Below are 25,890 nucleotides of genomic sequence, written 5' to 3' on the forward strand. Positions count from 1 at the left end.
CTCCCCACCCCGGATCTCATTCCAAGACCAGCCCTCTTCCTTATCCTTGCCTCCTTGACCTGTCCGTCTTCTCTCCCACCTATCTGCTGCTCCCACCTCACTGACTAATCCCCATCACCACCTAGCTACACTGACCTTTACTAGCTTCATCCCCGCCTTCTTGACCTATCCAACTTCTCTCTCACCTATCTGCTCCACTATCTACCTGCTAACACCAACCCCTTCTCTCTCTATTTATTTCAGAGCCCCCTTCCCCTCCCCCATTTCTGAAGAAGGTTCCTGGCCCAAAACATCAGCTTTCCAGCTCCTCTGATGCCGCCTGGCCTGCTGTGTTCATCCAGTTCCACACTGTGTTATCCACAGTCCGATAGGTTTATTTGAAAACATAAGCATTCTGATCCTCATTCTTTCTTCAGGAGTTAGTGACAGAGTTAGTCATAATCATGCCTTAATCATAATTAGGGTGGCACGGTGTTTCAGTGGTTAACACTGCTGCCTCACAGCGCCAGGGACCCGAGTTCAATTCTGCCTTTGGGCCACTATCTGTGTGGAGTTTACACATTCTCCCAGTGTCTGCGTAGGTTTCCTCCGAGTGCTCTAGTTTCCTCCTACAGTCCAAAGATGTGCAGGTTAGGTGGATTGGCCATGCTAAATTGCCCCAACTGTTCATGGGACGTGTAGCTCAGGTGGGTTATAGGCACATGGGTCTGGGTGGGATACTCCAAGGGTCGGTGTAAACTTGTTGGGCCAAAGGGCCTGTTTCCAAACTGCAGGGATTCTATGATAAGCAAGTAAGATGCTGCTAAATCTTTAATCAGTTAGAAGGTTTTAAATTGATTAATATGTATTTGTAAACCCCCAAATTCCTTTCAAGTCACTGTCCTGAGAGAACTAAAGGTTTTATCAGTGTAAAGAAGAGGTGACATTTTAGCTCATACAGTGATGTTAGGTGTGACGCCTTGTTAGAATCTGTTTGTGTCTTAATTTGGAGTCAGACTACTTTTTTTCTAAAATAGGAACTTATAAAATGTTACATTAACTGACTATAAATTGTATGTTTTTTGAACAAAATAGAATGTATCTGCAATTACAAATTCGGCCCATAGATTCACTTGTGTGAGCGGCTGAGATGTGATGTGTTTTGTGAGGAAGAGAGAGAGTGATGTGTTTGTGTGTGCACGCGAGAGGGGGGAGAGAAAGCGTATGTGCGCGTTTGGGAGAGGTGACAGAGAAAGAGTGTGTGTGGGAGACAGAGCAAGAGAGAAAGAGAGTGTGTGTGAGAGAGTGTGTGAGAGAACACGCTCTCACACACACACACACGCACACGCACACACACAGTCTCTCTCCCCAACCCGCGTGCACTCTCCCTCTCTCTCCAACGCCCGCGCACACACTCACTCTCCCTCCAACACACACACTTCCACACAATACCACACATACTCGCATACACACATACACACTCTCTCTCTCCCCCCCCAACACAAACACTCTCCACTCCACACACACATCCTCTCTCCCACCCCTCCCCCAGAGACACACACACACACACACACTTTCGCTCACACCCCCTTTCTCACACATGAATCTATGGGGTGAATTTGCATATGTAGTTACATTCTATTTTGTTCAAAAAGCACACAATTTATAGACAGATAGTCAGTCAATGTGGAGTTTTATACATTCCTACTTGAAAACTTAAACCAGTCTGACTCAAACCAAAACACAAACAGATTCTAAACAAGGCCTCATACCTAACATGCATTGTCTGACCTAAAATGTCACCTCTTCTTTACACTGATTAAACCTTTAGTTCTCTCAGGACAGTGACTTGAAAGGAATTTAGGGATTTACAAATATATATTAATCAATTAAAACCTTCTAACTGATTAAAGATTTAACAGTATCTTGGGTTTGTTTAATATATCCTTATCAATGGTGTGACCCTTTGATCTTTTACTTACAAATTCTGTGTCTGATACTACCTCTCTCACTAACACCTGAAGAAAGAGTGAGGCTCTGAAAGCTTGTGTTTTCAAATAAACCTGTTGGACCATATCCTTGTGTCATGTGATTTCTGACCTACTCCACGCCCGTCCATCACCGGCACCTCCATATCATTTCTACGGTGAAGACAGATATAAAACATTATTCAATGTCTGAAAATATTGTCGTTATGACACATAGACACATTTCTGCACCAGAGATTACGCAAAGACATATACAGAATAAATCCAAGGCTTCATCGTGGCAGATAAACATGTGCAAATTCATTTGATCCCTGTCTGTAACCTGTTCACACCTTCTGTCAGCACCTGCTTCAGAAAAGATTGTTTGTAGAAGGTCCAAGTAAGAACAGCCAGTCTCAGATCAATGATAGGCTGAAAAATAAAATCAGTTAGCAGAATTATATTGGCATGTAATCACACTAGAAATTAAAACCGCTTTCAACAAAATCAGATGTGCCAAACTGTATGTATCACAATAAATTAAATATGATTGAGAAATCAAAACAAATGTTGAGACCATCATTATCTTTGTTTTATTTTTGGTTTGAAACTGAGAGTTGAAATTGAGAACTGAACTTTGAATAGTAGCTTGCTTTGAAAGAACAAAAAACAGATGTTTGCTTTTGGGAACTGGCCTGAAAAGATAATGCGTGTTAATTACTGCTCTAAGAACACTGTTACCAATTTGGCACCAAGATGCTGTTAGGCTCAAGGACTGGCAGCTGGATGCATGATAAACTGAATCAGTGATAATGGGAACCGCAGATGCTGGAGAATCCAAGATAACAAAGTGTGGAGCTGGATGAACACAGCATCTCAGGAGCACAAAAGCTGATGTTTCGGGCCTAGACCCTTCATCAGAGAGGTCCAGAGGGAGGAGGGTAACTTCTTCAGGTTAGGCATCCCTGGAAGAGGCTTCGCAGTGGGGTTAAAATTGTATCAGCGATAATGGGAACTGCAGATGCTGGAGAATCCAAGATAACAAAGTGTGGAGCTGGATGAACACAGAGCTCTCTGATGAAGGGTCTAGGCCCAAAACGTCAGCTTTTGTGCTCCTGAGATGCTGCTTGGCCTGCTGTGTTCATCCAGCCTCACATTTCATTATCTTGGATTCTCCAGCATCTGCAGTTCCCATTATCACTGGCCTAGAGTCACCTTTTTTATTGTCTCCTTCCCTTTTTCTATAAAAGAAGTATTACTTCAGCAGTTTCCCAAACCTCTGGGACTTTTCCAGAACCTAAGGATTCCTGGGAGATTACACTATTTCTGTAGCCTTTTCCTTTAATATCTGAGGATACACCTGATCAGGTCCAGGGGATTTATCTGTATGTAGCCCCATTTGATTCCCTCATACCTTTTCTCCAGTAATGGTTATTGTATTTATTTCCACTACTTTTTTTGCCCCTTGAATACTTAGTAAACTTGGATGCATGAAGACTGATGCAAAGTACTTTTTTAACTCCTTTGCTATTTCCTGCCTTCCCATTATTACTTCTCATGTCTCCTTCTCCAAGGGGTCCATATTCATTTTAGCTTCTCTCTTCCTTTTTACACATTAAAAAGAGCTCTTGCTGACTGTCATGACTTTATTTGCAAGTTTACCACAAGGTTTATTTTGTCCCTCTTTATTATATTTTATGTGATCTTTTGCTGGTTTATAAAACATTTTCAATCCTCTGACTTATCACAAATCTTTGCCCCACCGTATTTCTTTTCTTTCAATTTGAGGCTTTCCTTAACTTTTCTGATTAAACATTGTTGACTTCCTAAAAATCTTCTTCCTCACTGAGAGATATCTTTGTTGTTAGCCATGAGCTATTTTCTTCAATGTCTGCCATCATTTCTCAAGTGTCTTTGCTGCTAAACTCCTTTGCCAGACTATACCAGCCAGCTCTGCCCCTCATTGTTTTGTAATTGCCCTTATTTAAAATTAGCACAGTTGTTTCGAAGCGAAGTCTTTCTCTCTCAAACTGAAAGCTAAATTCTGCCATGTTATGATCTCCGCTTCCTTGGGAATCATCTACTCTAACATTATTTATTAAGCCAGTCTCATTACACAACACCAGATCCAAAACAAGTGGACCATAATACCATAAGGAACAGGAACACGAGTAGGCTATTTGGCCCCTCAAGCCTGCTCTCTGGGGAATAATTCCTCTGGTCTCTGTAATGGACGGCATTGGGAGATAGGTTAAAAAAATTTGTCCTGATCTTTGTGTTAAGATCTTTCTAACTTGTATTTCTGTTACTGTATATTATAATTACATGACATAATCACAAAAAATAAATATATGGCATATCAATCCAAGGATCATTGTTAGATCCGATGTGTTCAATATGGCTTTTAGCTGAGGCCATAATACAATCAACAGTGAGGGAGGGGGCAGTGAACAGTGAGGGAGGAGACAGTGAAAGTCAGTGAGGGTGAGGGAGAGGGTGAGGGTGAGGGAGGGAGCAATGAACGGTGACAGAGGGAGCAGTGAACAGTGAGGCAGGGGACAGAGAGGGTCAGGTAGGGCAGTGAACGGTGAGGGAGAGGGCAGTGAACGGTGAGGGAGAGGGCAGTGTGGGAGGGTCAGTGAGGGAGGGGTGTTGAGGATGAGGGAGGGGGAAGTGAACAGTGAGGGAGGCGCAGTGTGGGTGAGGGAGGTGTCAGAGGACAGTGACAGAGGGGCCAGTGAATGGTGAGGGAGGGGGCAGTGAACAGTGAGGAAGAACAGCAGTCAGTGGTTTAAGCAGGGGTGTTATTGAACAGTGATTGAGCAGCAGTTCACTTACCTGGTGACAGTGATACTTAGGCAATATGTCGCTTACTGTGGAGAGAGGGAAGGATCTCCTTTGTGCTTCCTGTGAACCAATATACTTCATAAAATACAGGATGTAACAAGTAAGGAGGCAACCCGAGTACAGCAACTGTCAGAGAAAGGAAACAGTTAATAAATTTACAGGAGATTATGCCAGCAGAGTTCTGTAAATAAATAATAGATGAAGGACCTGTTCTCTCTGGCACCTCTGCTTCCCCAGCCATCACCCCCCACCAAGCAGGTTGCCCTCTCTTTAATCTAGCACCATGTATCCCACATCCATCAGTATCAACATCCTGTGCCCAGGGACACTGCCCAAGGCCCAAATGGCTGAGAATGTGACTGAGGGCATCACTGCAGGACTAGCCTTTGCTGTAAAACTGGATTGAAGACAGTCAAGCAGTTTTAGCTGAAGCTGAAGCATCTGAGATTCTTGTCAGGTATTCAGTTGCATTAAACCTGAGAACCAACAAATGTCCACATGCCAAGAATACCTGGAAGAGGGCAGCAGAGTGATAACATTGATTAGCCAAAGTGGGGCAGATCTGCATCAGTGCAGTCACTGCTTCCAGAAGGTGGTTTGCAGGGGGGCTGTTGTCAAGTGACAATTCAGAAGGGGAAGGGAATACGTGTCTGATAGAAGTATCTGAGAGTTGGCACTCAGCCCCTGCAATTTAGAGGTCAGTGTGCCAGACTACAACAGCACCGGCAGGCTTAATAACAAAGTCAGGGTTAGATCTGAATGCACAGAGTGCAGTCCGTTTTGAGGGAGCTAGATTGGATTTGGTGAGGGGCCAGAGAAATTGAGGTGACTAACATCATGTCGACCGTTCTCAACAGACAGATCGAGTGCAGGTAAAAAGCCAGAGGGAGGGGTCCAGGTGGAGGGATAATGTTGGAGCTGTGCAAAGGGGTCTGTGGGACAGGGAGAGGACTCTTGTCCAAAGAAATGGGCACGGGGGCGAAGACGGTGGAAGAAGAGTTTCATTAAGGTGGGGCGCAGAGGAATAAAACTGAGATCTTTGCTGAGTACAGAACATTCGGCATCAGAGAGCAGCAGGTTAGGATGGATGGTGAATACCTGACAGGAGGTGGGTTGGGGGAGGGGATTTACCATGGATATGTAATTCCTTTAAACGCCCATCCCCCACCAGGATGGCCTTCGGGCTCTCTGCTTCTTCCTGGAATAAAGGCCTGAACCGTCCCTATCCACCACCACATTCCTCCACATGGCCAAACTCATCCTCACCCTCAATAACTTCTCTTTTAACTCCTCATATTTTCTTCAGGTCAGAGTGGTGGTCATGGGTACTCGCTTGGGTCCCAGGGAATATGCAGAACATTGCTTGTTCCAGTCCTAATCTGGCCCCCACCCACAACTCTTTCTCCTATATATCGAAGATATCATCAGTGCTGCTTCCCTCTCTGGTCCGGAATTCGAAAAATTCATTGACATTGCTTCCAATTTCCACCCTGCCCTCACTTTCACCTGGTCTATCTCTGACTCCTCTCTTCCCTTCCTCAACATCTCTGTTTCCATTTCTAGGGATAGGCTGGCCACTAAATTCACAATAAACCCACTGACTCCCACAGCCACCTGGACTATACATCCTTACAACCTGCATCCTATAAAGATACCATCCCATTCTTTCAGTTCCTTCACCTTCATTGCATATGTTCAGATGAGGCTAACTTCAACAAGGGAGCCTCCGAAATGTCCACTTTGTTCCTCAGCCAAGGATTCCCCAGCACCATTATCAACAGGGCCTTCGACCTAACTGACCTCTCTCCCGCACTTCTGCCCTCATCCCCCCACTTCTCTCCCACAACAGCAAAGGGGTTCCCCTTATCCTCACCTACCACCCCACAAGCATCCACATCCAGATTATCAAATGTCATTTTCACCAGCTCCAGCGAGATGCCACCACCAGACAACTATTCGCCTCCCATACTTTGTTTGCCTTCCGCAGGGACCATTCACTCTGGGGCACCCTGGTACACACTTTCTTCACCCCCAACACCTCCCCACAGCCCTACGGCATCTTTCCCTGTAACCGGAGAAGGAGCAACACCTGCCCCTTTACCTCCTCCCTCTCCAGTATCCAAGAGCTCAAACGTACCTTCCAGGTGAAGCAACACTTCTCCTGCACTTCCCAGAATCCACTCTACTGCATTTGCTGCTCACAATGTGCTCTCCTCTACATTGGGGAAATGAAGCACAGACTGGGTGACCACTTCACAGAGCATCTATATTCTGCTTGCAAAAAAAAACACGAGCTTCCCATTACCTACCACTTTAACAAACCACCCTATTCCCTGGCCAACATCTCTGTCTTTGGCTTGCTGCAGTGTTCCAGCAAAGCTCAGCGCAAACTGGAAGAACAGCACCTCATTTTCTGCTTGGGGGCCCTGCAGCCCTCCAGGCTCAATGTCGAGTTCAATAATTTTACAGCCAAAACCTTCCCATGTTCCACCCCCCTACCCCACACACCAGACCTTGTTATCACATAGCCTGCCACTACACACCCACCGTTGTCAGTCACTAACAGTTCCCATTAACAACTATTCACCCTCCTAGTCAAATTGTTTTTTTCTTATTCAGTTATGGGGTGTGGGCATTGCTGGCTGGGCCCAGCATTTCTTGCCCATCCCTAGTTGCCCTTGAGAAGGCGGTGATTAGCTGCCTTCTTGAACCGCTGCAGTCCTCCTGCTGCGAGTTGACCCACAATGCTATTAGGGAGCGAATTCCAGGATTTTCACAGTGACAGTGAAGGAACGGCAATATATTTCCAAGTCAGGACGGTGACTGACTTGGAGGGGAGCTTGGAGGTGGTGGCGAAAGCACGTGTCCGATGCCCTTATCCTTCTAGGTGAAAGCAGTCGTGGGTTTGAAAGGTGCTGTCTATGGAACTTTGGTAAATTTCTGGCATGCATTTTGTAGATAGTACACACTGCTGCTTCTGAGTGTCAGTGGGGACACAGTGAATGCTTGTGGATGTGGTGCCAATCAAACAAGCTCTTTTCCTGAATGGTGTCAAGCTTCTTGAGTGTTGTTGGGGCTGCACTGACCCAGGCAAGTGGGGAGTATTCCATCACACTCCTGATTTGTGCCTTGTAGATGGTGACAGGCTTTGAGGAGTCAGGAGGTGAGTTACTCACCACAGTATTCCCAGCTTCTGGCTTGCTCTTGTAGCCACTGTGTTCATGTGGTGAGTCCAGTTGCGTTTCTGGTCAATGATAATCTTCAGGATGTTTAAGTGGGGGATTCAGTGACGGTAACACCATTGAGTGTCAAGGAGTGGGGTTTAGATTGTCTCTTATTGGTGATGGTCATAGCCTGGCATTTGTGTGGTGTGAATGTTACTTGTCAGCCCAAGCCTGGATGTTGTCCAGATCTTGTTACATGTGAACATGGACTGCACAAATGGTCTGAACATTATGCAATCATCAGCTAACATCCCCACTTCTAACCTAATGATGGAGGGAAGGTCATTGATGAAGCAACTGAAGATGGTTGGGCCTAGGACACTACCCTGAGGAACTCCTGCAGAGATGTCCTGGAGCTGAGATGATTGATCTCCCACAGCCACGACCATCTTCTTAAGTGTCAGGTATGACTCCAACCACCAGAATGTTTGCCCTCTGATACCCATTGAGTCCAGTTTTGCCTTGATGCCACACTTGGTCGAATGCATCCTTGATATCAAGGGCTGTCGCTCTCACCTCACCCTCTGGAGCTCAGCTCTTTTACCCATGTTTGAATCAAGGCTGTACTGAGGTCAGGAGCTGAGTGGCCCTGGCAGAACCCAAACTGGGCGTCACTCAGCAGGTTATTGCTGAGCAGGTGCTGCTTGATAGAACTGTTACTAACACCTCCCATCAATTTACTGATGATTGACAGTATACTGATGGAGCATTTATTTGCCAGGTTGGATTTGTCCTGCTTTTTGTGTACAGGACATACCTGGGCAATCTTCCACATCATCGGGCAGATACCCATGTTATAACTGTACTGGAACAGCTTGGATCGGGGAGCGGCAAGTTCTGGAGCACAAATCTTCAGTACTATAGCTGGAATGTTGTCAGGGCCCGTAGTCTTTGCAATGTCCAGTGTCTCCAACCGTTTCTTGATATCACGTGGACTGAACTGAATTGGCTGAAGACGGGTATCTGTGACACTGGGGACCACTGCAGAAGGCTGAGATGGATCATCCACTCGGCACTTCTGGCTGAAGATTGCTGCGAATGCTTCAGCCTTATCTTTTGCACTGATGTGCTGGGCTCTTCCATCATTGAGGATGGGGATAGTTGTGGTGCCTCCTCCTCCAGTGAGTTGTTTAATTGTCCACCACCATTCACGACTGGATTTGCAGAGCTTAGAACTGATCCGTTGGTTGTGGGATCACTTAGCTCTGTGTCACTTACAGCATTCGCTGGTTGGCATGCCAGTAGTCCTGCCAGACAACACGATGGAGGCTGTTATCAATGTGAACGTGGGACTTGGTCGCCACAAGGCCTGTGCGATGATCACTTTTACCGATATTGTCATGGACAGATGTAACTGCAGCTGGCAGATTAGTAAGGATGAGGTCAAGTATATTTTTCCCTCTTGTTGCTTCCTCACCACCTGCCGCAGACCCAGTCTAACAGCTATGTCCTTTAGGACCGGACCAGCTCAATCAGTAGTACTGCTGCCGAGCCACTCAATGGGGGACATTGAAATTCCCCCACCCCAGAGTACATTTTGTGCCCTTGTCATCCTCAGTGCTTCCTCTGAGTGTTGTTCAACATGGAAAAGTACTGATTCATCAGCTGAGGGAGGACGGTACATGGTATTCAGGAGGTTTCTTGCCCATGTTAAACCTGAAGTCATGAGGTGTCATCGGGTCCAGTGTCAATGTTGATGACTAGCAGTCAACACCCTCCTGACGGTATACCACTCTGCCGCCCCCCTCTGCTGGGTCTGTCCTACCAGGTGAGACAGGACATATCCATGGATGGTGATGGTGGTGTCTGGGACATAGTCATACTTATGGAATCACAGCTTACAGACAATGTCAGGCTGTTGCTTAACTAGTCTGTGAGACAGCCCTCCCAATTTTGGCACTAACCCCCAGGCATTAATGAAGTGGACTTTACAGGGTCAACAGGGCTGTTTTTGCCGCTGTCTTTTCTGGTGCCTAAGTCAATGCCAGGTGATTTGTCCAGTTTCATTTCTTTGAGACTTTGTAGCGATTGGTACAACTGAATGGCTTGCTGGGCCATTTCAGAGGGTAGTTGCGAGCCAACCACATTGCTGTGGGTCTGCAGTCACATGTAGGCCAGACCAGGTGAGGTTTGCAGATTTCGTCCCCTCAAGGGCATTAGTGAACCAGATGGGTTTTTCCCGACAATCAGCAATGATTTCACGGTGATCAGTCGATTCTTAATTCTAGACTTAATTTCGAATTCCAATTCCACCATCTGCCATGGTGGGATTCAAACCCGGGTGTCCAGAACGTCAGCTGAGTTTCTGGATTAAAAGTCTAGTGATAATACCACTCGGCCATCGCTTATCCTATCTACTCCTTTGTCTATCCCACTGCCCTTCCCTCTCTTCGGGTTCTATCCTTTACCCTATCATTTATTCTCTACCCCATCCCCTCCCTATTTTCTGCATATTAACTGACATTTTCCCAGCATGAATTCTGAGGAAGGGTCATCGGACTTGAAATGTTAACCCTGATTTTCTCTTCACAGATGCTGCCAGGCCTGCTGAGCTTTACCAGCAGCTTCTGTTTTTGATCCTGTTAAACATTTTCTGTACTCTCTTCAAAGCAACCACATCCTTCTGGTAGTGTGATGATCAGAACCATACCAATATTCCAAGTGTGGCCTAACTAAAGTTCTATCAGGTTGCAAAATAACTTGTCCATCGTTATACTCAATGCCCCTTCCAGTGAAGGCAAGCATGCCATAAGCCTTTTTTACTGTCTTGTCTGGATGCACTGTAACCTTCAGTGATCTGTGGACCTGCACACCCAAATGCCTCTGCATATCGATACTCCTAAGGGTTTTGTAATTCACTATGTAATTTCTACCTCTGTTTTTCACCTATGTCCCCCAAGTTTTATACATCTCAAGCATGCTCCCCCTCAGCTGACCCTGCTCTAAGGAAAACAACCCCAGCCTGTGCAACTTTTCTTCATACCAATCTCTCCAGATCAGGTAATGGCCTGGTAAATCTCCTCTGCACCTTCTCCAGTGCTATCACAGCCCTCCAATAAGGTGGATTCCAGAACTGCATACAATGCTCTAGCTACGGCCTAAGAAACATTTTATGTAGTACTAACATAACCTCCTGCTCTTAAACTCTATGTCTTGACTAATAAAAGCAAGTTTACAATATGTCTTCAATGCCACTTTATCCACCTGTCCTGATACAATAAGGAACTGGCGTACATGCACACCAAGGCCCCACTAATCCTTGGTGCTTCCCACAGTTCTACTATCCATCATAGATCATCGAATCCCTACTGTGTGGAAATAGGCCATTCAGCCCAACAAGTCCACAACAACCTTCAGAGCATCCCACCCAGACTCATTCCCCTACGACCCACCTAATCTACACATCCCTGAACACTACAGGCAATTTAGCACGGCCAATTCACCTAGCCTGCACATCTCTGGACTGCGGGAGGAAACCCATGCAGACACGGGGAGAATGTGAAAGCTCTACACAGACAGTCACCCCAGGGTGGAAGTGAACCCGGGTCTCTGGTGCTATGAGGCCCTGAGCCACTGCACCACCTCTTTTCAAATTTCTCCATCTACCATGGAGGGATTTGAACCCATGACCCCAGTACACTGGACTTGGGTTCCAAATTACTCATTCAATGTCACTAGGCCATTATATCCACCCCACAGAATCCCAGAATCCCCACAGTGTGGGGACAGGCCAATCGGCCCAACAAGTCTGCAGTGACCCACGGATCCTCAGAACAGCATCCCACACAGACCCATCCCCATGTATTCCCTTTCTTGTTTGTCCTCCCTAAGTGCATCACTCCACATTTGTCCGGATTGAATTCCGTTTGCTACTAATTTGCCTTTCTGACCAGCCATCTATATTCTCCTCACTATTTACCATGCATTAATTTTTGTACCACCTGCGAATTTACTGATTAACCCTCCCACATTCAGGTCCAACTTATTCATATATTCACCACAAACAGCAAGGGCCCAACACTGGCCCTGTAGAACAACACTGGACACAGACTTTGAATTGGAAAAACACTCCTCACCCATCACCCTCTGGCATGTGCCACTTTGCCAACTGTAGATCCAAATTGTAAGATTTCTTTGGATCCTGTCAAATCTACCTTTGCTATCAGTCTCCCTTGGGGAAGGTCAGGAAACCCTCAACAATCTTTATCTTTTCCCATTTAAGTCCAAAATCAAAAATACAGCAAAATAAAAAAACGTCATACAGCTCCTAAAGTACAGTGTACAGTTTTGGTCCATGTATTAGAAAAGGATTATTGGCGAGGGGAAAGGAGCAAGGGGGGTTGCAGTTCAAAAGAGATGCACTAGGCTGACTGCTGGGATGAAGTGGTTGACATCAAGGACATCTGAACACGTTAGATCTTTATCAGGAGAGTTCAGAAGAATGAGTTTGACAGGGTAGATGTAGAGAAAATGTTCACTCATGTGGGAATCTCTAACTCAGGGGCATAGTTACAGAATAAGGAGACACTCATTAAGAACTGAAATGCACGTGATTTTCTTCTCACAGAGGGTAGTGAATTTCTACAATTCTCCACTTCAGGGAGTTGGTAAGGCAAGATCACAAAAAGTACTTCAAGAGGATGTAGATTTTTCAAACATGAAGGAGTTGAGGACGATGAGCATGTGTCATGAAATAGAAGTTAAGACCTGGGGCAGATCAGCCATGATGTTGCTGAATGGTGGGGCAGCTTTAAAGGGTTGAATGGATGTCCCCAGGCACCATTTCCTTTGCTCTTACATTTTGGAGCAGAGAGTGAGTGAAACAACTGCGTCACCAGAGGGAGCCAGTAACTGGAACAAAAGCATTCAAACCCAAGAAGCGACAAAGAGAGTGATTTGAAATAACTCCCAAATACGCCGCACCCGGAAAAACACCCACATATGCTGCACCGGGAAAAACACCCAAATACGCCGCACCCGGAAAAACACACAGACACGCCGCACAGGGAGAAACACGCAGACACGCCGCACGGAGGAAAACCACACAGACACATCGCACTGGGAGAAACACACAGATACACTGCACCCAGAGAAACACAGACACACCGCACCCAGAAAAACACACAGACACACCACACGGGGAGAAACACACTGACACGCCGCATGGGGAGAAACACGCAAACACGCCGCACCCGGAAAAACACACAGACACACCACACGGGGAGAAACACACAGACACGCCGCATGGGGAGAAACACACAGACACGCCGCACCCGGAAAAACACACAGACACACCACATGGGGAGAAACACACAGACACGCCGCATGGGGAGAAACACGCAAACACGCCGCACCCGGAAAAACACACAGACACGCCGCACCCAGAAAAACACACAGACACGCCGCACCCGGAAAAACACACAGACACATCGCACCCGGAAAAACACACAGACACACCGCACCCGGAAAAAAACACACAGACACACCGCACCCGGAAAAACACACAGACATGCCGCACGGAAGAAAACGCACAGACACGTCGCACCCGGAAAAACACACAGACACGCCGCATGGGGAGAAACACACAGACACACCGCACCCGGAAAAACACATGGGCACGCCGCACCCGGAAAAACACACAGACACACCGCACCCGGAAAAAAACACACAGACACACCGCACCCGGAAAAACACACAGACACGCCGCACCCGGAAAAACACACAGACACATCGCACCTGGAAAAACACACGGGCACGCCGCACCCGGAAAAACACATGGGCACGCCGCACCCGGAAAAACACACAGACACACCGCACCCGGAAAAAAACACACAGACACACCGCACCCGGAAAAACACACAGACATGCCGCACGGAAGAAAACGCACAGACACGCCGCACCCGGAAAAACACACAGACATGCCGCATGGGGAGAAACACAGACACGCCGCACCTGGAAAAACACGCAGACATGCCGCACCTGGAAAAACACACGGGCACGCCGCACCCAGAAAAACACACGGGCACGCCGCACCCGGAAAAACACATGGGCACGCCGCACCCGGAAAAACACACAGACACGCCGCACCCGGAAAAACACACAAGACACGCCGCACCCGGAAAAACACACAGACACGCCGCACCCGAAAAAAAAACACAGACACATCGCACCCGGAAAAACACACAGACACGCCGCACCCGGAAAAAAAACACACAGACACGCCGCACCCGGAAAAACACACAGACATGCCGCACGGAAGAAAACGCACAGACACGCCGCACCCGGAAAAACACACAGACATGCCGCATGGGGAGAAACACACAGACATGCCGCACCCGGAAAAACACGCAGACATGCCACATGGGGAAAAACACACAGATACGCCGCACCCGGAAAAACACACAGACACGCCGCACCCAGAAAAACACACGGGCACGCCGCACCTGGAAAAACACGCGGGCACGCCGCACCCAGAAAAACACGCGGGCACGCCACAGCCGGAAAAACACACAGATACACCGCGCCCGGAAAAACACACAGACACCGCCCCCCACCAAAAAAATCACCCAAATACACTACATCCGGAAAAACACCCAAATGCATCTAACCCAGAAAACAACCAGACAGACTGCACCCAAAAAAGCATCAGGATACACCACACTGGATAATTACCTGAGAAACAACCAGATACACTGCACCTGGAACAACACCCAGATACACTGCACCCGAATTCACTGGAAAAACTCCTCAATATACCACAACTGGAAAAGCACATCAATACAACACACTCTGAAAAACACCCAGATACACAACACCCAGAAGACACCTGATAACATCTAGATACACACATCTGGAAAAACATCCAGATACCTGGCACATGGATACACAAAATCCGAATAAACATGACGATACATTCCACCTGGAAAAACACTGAACTGTTGTGATCTGGAATTCAACGTGGATTAAATAGTAGCTTGTAAAAGGGTGGACTGGATAAATTATTTTATTCTTGCATGGGATTGAGTATTGCCTCATTTGTTCCTGTTCCCTTGAAATGAGTTTGCCTGTGTCATTTCAGATGGCAGTTAAGAGTTAAGTACATGTCTATGGGACTGAAGTCACACACAGGCCAGACCATGTAAGTAGGATGGATTTGCTTCCCTGAAGATCATTAGCAAATCAGATGGGTTTCCATTACGATCAGTAATTGTTTTATTGTCACCACATCTGAATTACCTTTCAATTCCAGATTTATAACATAATTGCTAGGAGTAGGCCATTCAGCCCCTAAAGCCTGCTCCAACATTCAATACGGTCAATGGCTGATCTCTGCATCAACATCACTTTCATGTCTGCTCTCCATATCCTATGACTCTTTAACAATCTTATCGCCTCAAATTTATTCAATGTCCCATTGTCCACCTCAGTCTGTGGTACTGAATTCCACAGACTCACGACCCTTTGAAAGAAGTAATTTCTTATCAAATCTGCTATCCCTTATCCTAAAACAATCATCTCTCATTCTGGATTGCCCCACATGAAGAAACATTCTTTATACATCTACTTTGTCAACCTTCTTGGCATCTCATCCACCTCGATTCAATCTCCTCTCAGTTTTCTAAACTCTAGAAAATAAAGCCCTAAACTGCCCAATCTCTCTTCATATGACAAACCCCTCACCTTTGAAACTAATCTAGTGAACATTCCTAACTTATTGATTAAATTTAAATTACACCAGCTGCCAAGGTGGGATTTGAATCCATATACCCAGAGAATTAGCTTAGGCCTCCGATTACCACTTCAATGATATTGTCACAATGTCCCATTGCGTCCTGGAAGCTAAACATTGGATGAGCTATGAAGAAGAGCAGGATGTGTGAAACTAACTGTCGGTTACTGCCTGCAACAGTACCACACTAATGGACATTCTGTTCATCAAAATATTGGCCTAGTGGCAAACCCTTTAAACACTGGGCATAATTATCATACTATCACAAGTAAGTAACAGTCTACCCAAACATGATTGTGGAACTTGACTTAGGTAAGCAGCTTTCTTTTAACTCATTCTAGTCTCGGCAATCCGTATATTTAGACACTCAATATAAAACCCCACCTGAGCCATAGAGAATATGTTGAGACCCCAGTGTGGTACGATTGTGACACACAGAACAGTCAGCACACACTTTACAACAATGGCGAGACTCTCAGCAATCACCTGCAAAGAAACAGAAATGCAAACAAAAGCATGAATGCCAGCAGCCACAGATACTCTCCCCAGCCAGACCTGAGGATCCAAAAACCAGATACCAAACACCCACCCATCCCCACCCACACACCGTGGGTTGAAAAGCCACAGACACTGACGCCCTCCCAGGCCAGAGGAAATGCAAATCATTCAGACAGATCCCTGTCCCAAACCTTGTCTTTCATTTGTTCACAGGATGTGGATATCATCTAGATCATTAATGTATAATGTGAATACTTGTGGTCCCAAAAGTGACCCCGATGAACTTCAAAAGTCACCAGCTGACACACTGACAAAGACCCTTTAATACCCACTTTCGACCTTCTGCCAGTTAGCCAGTTCTCTATTTGTGCCAAAATAGTGGAAGACTCAGTAATGACGACACCATTGAACATCAAGGGGCAACAGGTACTCTTGCTGGAGATGATCATTCTCTGGCATCTGTGTTATGCAAATATTACTTGCCGCCTATCAGCCCAAACCTGCATATTCTTCAGGTCCTTGCTGTATATACAGGTGGCATAGTGGCTCAGTGCTTAGCACTGTTGTCTCACAGCGCCACTAACCCAGGTTCGATTCCACCCTTGGACGACTGTCTATGTGGAGTTTGCACATTATCCCTGTGTCTGCTGGGATTCCTCTGGTGCTCTGGTGTCCTCCCACAGTCCAAAGATGAGCAGGTTGGGTGGATTGGCCATGCTAAATTGCCCATTGTGTCCAGGGATGTATAGGTTAGGTGGCTTAGCCACGGGATGCGAAGGGTTACAGGGATAAGGGAGGGGGTGGTTGTGGGTAGCATGCCCTTTGGTGGGTTGGTGTGGACTGGATGGGCTGAATGGCCTGCTTCCACACTGTACGGATTTTATAATTATATTCTTATAGCCATGAACTGCTCCACTATCTCAGGAATCACAAATGGTGCTGAATATTGTGTAATCATCAGTAAACATCCGCAATTTCGATCTTATGATGGAAGGAAAGTCATTTGAAATGGGAGTCCCCTTTAAAACTGAAAAGGAAACGTAGAATATAGGAGAAGGAATAAGCCAGTCAGCCCTTCCAGCCTGCTCCACTATTCAGCATGATCATGGCTGATAATCCAATTCAGTACAATGTTGACCACTTTGTCTCCCCATCCTTTGATCCTTTTAATCATAAGAACTATCCCTACATCTTTCCTGAAAGTCTTCTATATTTTGGCCTCAATGTAACAGAGTTCTGCAGGCTCACCACTCTCTGGGTGAAGAAATTGCTCCTCATCTCTGGCCTAAAAGGCCAACACCACATCTTTATGGCTCTAAACTCCCCAGTCTTTGTGAACACCCTACCTTCATCTACCCTATCTATTCCTGTTGGAATTTTATCGGTTTCTAAGAGATTCCTCCCCTTATTCCAAACTCTCATGAATATGGCCCTAACCGATCTAGTCACTCCTTGTATAACAGTCCCGCAATCCCTGGAATCTGACCGGTAAACCTCATTGTATTGCCTCTATAACCAGAGCATCACTCCTCAGTAAGGAACCATTATGGCAAAAAATACCCCAGGTGTGTTCTCACCAAGACCTTACATAATAAGCAGCAACACATCCCTGCTTCTATACTTGAATCCTCCCACTATGAAGGCCAACATGTCATTTGCCTTTTTTCACCTGCATGTTTACTTCCACTGACCGGTTTATGAGGTGGCCCAGATTTCATAGCACCTCATCCTTTCTGGAACTATATCATTCAGATAATAACATGCCTTCCTATTTTTGCTACAAAGTTGGATAATGTCACACTTATTCACGTTATACTGCTCCTGCCAAGTATTTGCCCACTAACGTAACTTGTCCCAATCACCATAAATCTTTTAAAATTTCATATTTAGTATGTTCTGTGTCACGAGATATATTTAACAGTTACCGTAGTAACTAGTCTTTTACAAACGTAAATAAATTATTTATCAGGCATCACATTACCAAATTACCAATGCAGCATTTGGTTTTAGAAAGAATGGCAACTAACCTTCAAACAGCGGTGAGCAGGGGGACAACAGTCATCGTGACATCATGAGTAGCTACTTATGGTCATTGGCCATTTGGGTTCAAACCTGTGACTGACACTGCACAGACTGCCAGCCACAAGAAGAAATATTAGCAGAAGTAGAAGGTGAATGGGAGAGAGGAGAATTCAGGGGAACGAGCTATCACTTTCTTAGGAGATGGCCGAGACTTTGAAAGAACAACAAAAGACTGTGGAACAACTGCAACGAGCACCCTGCTATTCCAAAGCACAGGGGCCCATCTCCCCTGCTTTGTCATTCCACAAAACAGCTTCAGGCTTGATAAAACATTTTCATCTACAACAGGTTGTACATTTCCTTTCTGTGTCTAATTAAATAGCACATTGTATCTAAACTGCTGTTTAACAAATTCAATTAACTTTCTGAAAATTGCTAACAAATAGTTGCCTATTAGGTACCTTCTGCCGTCCATTTTTGCTTCTGGTATTACATCTTTCTCTCTTATATTTCTAGTTAATCCATTTTTTTGTTTTCTATTTCAGTTTTTGTTTTCCTCGCTTTGTCTCCATGACTGGGTTCCCAAGCCACTGCCACAGTGCTAATGACATTTTACAATAACCCAGAAACCCACTCTAATGCACTGGGAACATTTGTTCAAATATCATCAGGGCAACTGGTTGAATTTAAATTCAATCAATAAATCTGGATTTGAAAGCTTGTCTCAATAATAGTGACCATGACAACTAGCCATTGATTGCCATACTTATGACTTCAGACTCACAGCAATATGGTTAATCATAACTACCCTCTGAAGTGGCCAAGAAAGCCATTTACTTCAAGGGCAAGTAAGGATGTGAAACAAACATTGGGCTGTCTCACAAAAAGAATAAAGCAAAACCATCTAATAACTTGGTCAAACAGGAATTTCTTCCTTATTCTTTTATGGAATGTGGGCTCCACCATTTGTTGCCCATTCCTAGTTTTCCTTGAGCCATGTAACTTTCTTGGCCATTTCAGAAGACAGTTAAGACTTAACTCCATTGGTGGTCCATGTCACGTGAAGGCCAGACTAGGTAAGAATGATAGACTTCATTCACGAAAGACCATCTGTGAACAGGTGGATTTTCTCCAATAATGAGTGATAGATTCACAGTCACTATTACTGAGACTAGCTTTCTTTTCAAGAGATATTTATTAATCAAATTTAAATTCCATCATCTGCTTGGTAGAATTCAAACTTGTGTCCCCAGAGCCTTGAAATGACTTATCCAGCAACACTATCACTATGCCGATGTCTGCCCGTAAAACCATGCTGATTTGTTCTAATAATACTAAGCTTTTCTACGTGCATTATTAAGACTTCCTTACTATTAATTTCCAACACTTTCAAGATGACTAATAGCAAGTGACCTTGTTTGTAGATTGTTCTCTCCCTTTCTTGCATATCGCTATTATCTATGTGACTTCCAATTTGCTGGGACCATTCCAGAATTAGGAAATTTTGAAAAAGCATAGGCAGTATTACTCCATCTTAGAATAATAGGACACAGACCAGTAGGTTCTGGTGATTTGTCCAATGTTAGTCCCTTAAATTTCTCTGGTACATTTACTCTGCTGATATTAACTATCATAATTACACTGCTTGTCAGCGAACTGACTCCCCTGGTGACGCACAGCCAACCTAGACCCGTGGTCAAGGAATTGGCCAATCCCCCACCACCTCGTAACCCTACCAGGGGTGATAAATCAATGCAAGGAAAACATTCCCAGATACAAGTTTCCATTTTATGATGTAATCAGTCCGTCTGCTTTGAAAGTAACTGCAACAAACCACAGCTAGAGAGATCAAATGAATTACATTTAAATGCTTACAGAACCAGCTCCAACCTGGGACATCAATGATATACTGATCAGCTGGCCAATGGTTCTCATAAATTATTGATAATCCGTGAAGCTAGCAGGCACTTGTTTGAATTGGCAAAAATCAGCCAGGTTTCCTGCACTGTGTCATTATTCAATGACCTCTGTGGGTGCAGAAATTAGGTCAGGCAGATCAGGCTTACCTGTGCTGCCACACAGGGTAGAAAAGTGCCAATGCGCACTGACCAGCACCACACAAAACAAGCAGCCACATGGGCACAGCAATGAAGCTGTCAGCCTCTCAGGGTCAAGACCACAACATTTCAGCAAGTTTGGGGGAAGGAAGTCTTGGAAAAATAACAACATGAAACAAAAGTTTTGAAGATCAACAAGTCAATCACAATTAATGAATTGCTCACCTTCAGCCTCACCAACATATGCACCTGTGCCAAGATCCATAATGGCTCAGAGAGGAGTTCTACTACGGCTGAGAGACTGAATGCCACCACGCCAAATTCATAATGAGGTATCACAGCTGGGTCTGGGGTTGTTACCAAATGAAGCCAGACCCAGCCCAAAAGTAAAGACCAGAGCACTCCAAGTGGAACACTGAAATAAACAGCAAGCAAACAATCATTACTACAAAATATAAATAGGTTGTTTGAGAGTGGTATAATAGTTCTTGGTCCTCATTGATCTGATCCTAATTCCCATTCCAATCTGAAGTTTTACATAATTTCAGTTTGTGAAATAAACTTGAGAACAGGAAGAACTAGTCAACTGGACACAAAATTGGCTTAAAGGTAGGACACAGAGGATGGTAGTAGAGGGTTGCTTTTCAGACTGGAGGCCTGTGGCCAGCAGTGTCCCATAAGAATTAGTGCTGAGTTCACTGGTTTTCATAATTTATATTAATGATTTGGATGTGAATATAGGAGGTATGGTTCGTAGGTTTGCAGATGGCACCAAAATAGGTGGTACAGTGGACAGTGAAGAAGGTTATCTCAGAGTACAATGGAATCTTGATCAGATGGGCAAATGGGCCAAAGAGTGTCAGATTGCGTTTAATTTAGATAAATGTGTGGTGTTGCATTCTGGTAAGCCTATCACGGCAGGACTTGTACAATTAATGGTAGCACTCTGGGTAGTGTCGCTGAACAAACACAGCTAGTGGTGCAGGTAAATAGCTCTTTGAAAGTAGAATTGCAGGTGGACAGGCTGGTGAAGAAGGCATTTGACACACTTGCCTTCATTGGTCACTGCATCGAGTACAGGAGTTGGGACATCATGTTGCGGCTGAATAGGATATTGGTGAGGCCTGTTTTAGAATACAGCGTTCATTTCTGGTCTCCCTCCTATAGTAACGATGTTGTTAAATTAGCAAGGGTTAACAAAGATGTTGCCAGAATTGGAGGGTTTGAGACAGGGAGAGGCTAACGAGGCTGGGGCTTTTTTCGCCCCCCCCCTAGAGTGTTGGGGACAGAGGGGTGACCTCACAGAGATTTTTCAAATCATGAAAGTCATGGATAGGGTGAATAGCTACATTCTTCCTCCCAGGATGGGGCAGTCCAAAACAAGCAGGCATAGGTTTAAGGTGTTGGAGGAAAGATTTAAAGGGGCCTGAGGGGCAACTTTTTCATGCATTGTATGGAGTGATCTACCAGAGATGGTGGCGGAGGTGGGTACAAATATAACATTTAAAAGGCATCTGGATGGGTACACGAATAGGAAGGGATTAGAGAATTATGGGTTAAATGTGGGCAGACAGGACTAGATCAGTTTAGGATATCTGGCCAGCATGGGGCAGTTGGATCGAAGGGTCTGTTTCCATGCTATATAACTCTAAAACTCTTCATAGTTCTCACACAATTAGTCCAGTGAACAAAAACTGCTCAGAATTTGGCATTTATTGATCTTTTCATTGGTCTTAACCTGACTTCACAGATCATTACAGCAGTGCACACTTATTACCCGATTCAACATACGATAGGGCAAATAATTGCAACAATGGTAGAACAGAAGACAAGATTGTGACTGGAAAAGGGCAGATTTTAGCAGTCAAAAAGTTGAACTGGATCACATTAATTGGAAATGCATTTTGGTGAATAAAACAGTGGCAGAAAATGGGAGAATTTCAAAAGAGAGTTAAATAGGGTGCAAGTTAGGTATATACCCATGGGAAATAAACAATAGACAATAGGTGCTGGAGTAGGCCATTCGGCCCTTCGAGCCAGCACCGCCATTCATTATGATCATGGCTGATCATCCACAATCAGTATCCTGTTCCTGCCTTATCCCCATAACCCTTGATTCCACTATCTTTAAGAGCTCTATCTATCTCTTTCTTGAAAGTATCCAGAGTGTTGGCCTCCACTGCCTTCTGGGGCAGAGCATTCCATATATCCACCACTCTCTGGGTGAAGAGGTTTTTCCTCAACTCTGTTCAAAATGGCCTACCCCTTATTTTTAAACTGTGTCCTCTGGTTCTGGACTCACCCATCAGCGGAAACATGCTTCCTGCCTCCAGAATGTCCAATCCCTTAATAATCTTATATGCCTCAATCAGATCCCCTCTCATCCTTCTAAACTCAAGTGTATACAAGCCCAGTCACTCCAATCTTTCAACATATGATAGTCCCACCATTCTGGGAATTGACCTCGTGAACCTACGCTGCACTCCCTCAATAGCAAGAATGTCCTTCCTCAAATTTGGAGACCAAAACTGCACACAATACTCTAGGTGTGGTCTCACCAGGGCTCTGTACAGCTGCAGAAGGACCTCTTGCTCCTATACTCAATTGCTCTTGTTATGAAGGCCAGCATGCTATTAGCTTTCTTCACTGCCTGCTGTACCTGCATGCTTGCTTTCATTGACTGATGTACAAGAACACCTAGATCTCGTTGTACTTCCACTTTACCTAACTTGACTCCATTGAGATAGTAATCTGCCTCCTGTTCTTGCCACCAAAGTGTATAACTGCACATTTATCCACATTAAACTGCATCTGCCATGCATCCGTCCACTCACCTGGCCTGTCCAAGTCACCCTGTATTCTCATAACATCCTCCTCACATTTCACACTGCCACCCAACTTTGTGTCATCAGCAAATCTGCTAATATTACTTTTAACGCCTTCGTCTATATCATTAATATGTATCGTAAACAGCTGCGGTCCCAGCACCGAACCTTGTGGTACCCCACTGGTCACTGCCTGCCATTCCGAAAGGGACCCGTTTATCACCACTCTTTGCTTCCTGTCAGCCAGCCAATTTTCAATCCAAATACAGGTATCCAATGGCAGAGTACCCTAAATGCCTTAGGATATCAATAAGGAAGCAAGAAAGGAAAAAAAAAAGAGGCATCTGATGCATACTGGAATGAAAATAGCAACAGAAATTAGAAGAGTGTCTCAAATGCAGGGGAGAAGCTAAGGCTGAAATAAGGAAGGCTAAGAGGAAGCATCAGGAAAGGATGGCAGGCTGCACTAAAGCAAACAGTAAATTGTTCTTCAAATATATTACAGGGACTTCTGCTATAGAGTGCATTTCTTCAATGAAAATTTGCTTTAACACAATTGAAGAATTTAGACTGCTATTCGTAGAACATAAACTTTCTCTTTCTGCATTAGCTATAACGTGATTACGGCCCCATTAGTTTAAATGGGGCGGCTACTATGTGATTTTCTTATAATGCAAGATTGCATGAGAACAGAACTATTGCATTGTTTCAGAAGTGACTGTAATTGTAAAAGATTAATGAAGGATAGAGTGAGGCCCATAAGGGCTTGGCAGAGGTAATAAATCAGTGCTTTGTTTCTGTCTTTAACAAATTAGAAAATGATAACAATGGGCCAGTTGAAAACATGATGGTTGAACAACTGAGCATATAATCCATGTAAACGGAAACATCCTAGGCTGCTGAGAGAGTTGAGGGAGCAATTCACAGAGCTGTTGACTGCAAGTTTTCAGATCTCTCTGAACACAATTTAGTCTCCGGGTCATAAATCATAGAATCCCTAGTGTGGAACCAGGCCCTTCAACCCAACAAGTCCATACCAACCCTCAGGCATCCCACCCAGATCTATCCCCCCATAACACACCCAATCTACACATTGCTGAACACTATGGGTAATTTAGCATGGCCAATCCATCTAGCCTGCACATCTTTGGGCGATGGGAGGAAACCAGAGCACCCAGAGGAAACAACGCAGACATGGGGAGAATGTGCAAACTCCACAGACAGTCGCTCAAGGGTGGAATCAAACCCGGGTTCCTAGCGCTGTGAGGCAGCAGTGTTAACCACTAACCCACCGTGCTGCCCGATGCAACACCACTGTTTAAGAAAGAGGCAAAGGATAACACAGGAAATGACAGAGCTGTCAGCTTGACATTAATAGTGGGAATAATGTTGGAGATCATAATATGGGATCAGGTAAATATACACGTAAGAGAAAAATAAGTTAATGCTAGACAGGCAACATGGCTTTATCAAAGTCAGATCCTGCCTGACAAATTTAATAGGTTTCTTGGACAAGGTAGCACAGACAGCGGATGAGGGTGGTGCTGAGGATGGTGTATTTTTAGACTTTCAAAAGTATTTGATACAGTGCCACATTTTAAGGTTGGTGAGCAAATTAGAAATATTTGGGAGTGATGGGTCCTTGGCAGCATGGATTAGAAGCTGTCTAAAAGATAGGAAAGAGAGGGTTGGTTATGGATGGGCATTTCTCAGATTGAAGATTAATTGAAAGTAGTATTCCCCAGGGATTGGTGTTGGGACCCTTGCTTTTTCTGATTTCCATAAACAATTTGGAGATGGGTGTTGAGGGCAAAACCTCTAAACTTGCAGATGATACAAAGCTAGGGAGAATATCGAATTATGAGGATGATACTAAGTGATTCCGAGGGATACTGACAAGTTGGCCAAAAGGGCAGACACCTTGCACATGAGTATCAAAGCAGAGAAATGCAAGATAATGCATTTTGTTAGAAGAAACACAGAGAGACAACACAGGCTCAAATGGTAAAACTTTAAAGGAGAGTACAGGAGCACAGGGACTTTCAGGTTCATATGCATCATTCTCTGAAGGTGACCAGACATATTGAAACAGTTGTTACAGAGGCTTATTTTTGGGTTTATAAATAGAAATATAAGGTACAAAAGAAAGGAAGTGATGCAACACCTCTAAAATCATTGGTCAGACCATGTTTCAATTTCAGTTATTCATTTTGTACGATGTGGATGTCACTGGTTAGACCACTATTTATTGCCCATTCCTCGTTGCCCTTGAGCAGGTGGGGCTGAGTTGCCTTCTTGAACTGCTGCAGTCCTCCTGTTGTGGTTGACCCACAACACCGCCGGGGGGAGAATTCCAGGATTTTGACCCAGCGACAGTGAAAGAATGGCAATATATTTCCAAGTCAGGATGGTGAGTGGCTTGGAGGGGAACTTGAAGGTGGTGGTATTTCCATATATTTCCTGCCCTTGTCCTTCTAGATGAAAGTCGTCGTGGGTTTGGAAGATGCTGTCTGAGGATTTTTGGTGAATTCCTGCCGTGCATCTTGTAGACAGTACACACTTCTGCAAATGAGCGTCGATGGTGGGAAGGAGTGGATGCAGTGCCAATCAAGCGGGCTGCATTGTCTTGAATAGTGTCAAGCTTCTTGAGGGTTGTTGGGGCTGCACTCATCCAGGCAAGTGGGAAGTATTCCATCACACTCTTGACTTGTGCCTTGTAGGTGGTGGACAGACTTCGGGGAG

At 45.0% G+C, this 25,890-nt stretch overlaps 1 protein-coding gene across 2 annotated transcripts in view; it reads right to left on the reverse strand.

Moving 5' to 3' along the window:
* Positions 1 to 25,890, reverse strand: part of rft1 (RFT1 homolog) — a 93,941-nt gene that overhangs the window by 49,431 nt on the left and 18,620 nt on the right. For both annotated transcript variants that reach the window (XM_059649674.1, XM_059649673.1), the window contains exons 4-7: positions 20,549 to 20,738; positions 16,131 to 16,232; positions 4,785 to 4,919; positions 2,300 to 2,378 (exon numbers count right to left, since the gene is read on the reverse strand). In XM_059649674.1, the coding sequence (XP_059505657.1) occupies positions 2,300 to 2,378; positions 4,785 to 4,919; positions 16,131 to 16,232; positions 20,549 to 20,738 (506 nt within the window). The remainder of the gene's footprint in view (positions 1 to 2,299; positions 2,379 to 4,784; positions 4,920 to 16,130; positions 16,233 to 20,548; positions 20,739 to 25,890) is intronic.

Source organism: Stegostoma tigrinum, chromosome 11 (genome assembly GCF_030684315.1).
Source record: "Stegostoma tigrinum isolate sSteTig4 chromosome 11, sSteTig4.hap1, whole genome shotgun sequence".
Taxonomy (NCBI): Eukaryota; Metazoa; Chordata; class Chondrichthyes; order Orectolobiformes; family Stegostomatidae; genus Stegostoma; species Stegostoma tigrinum.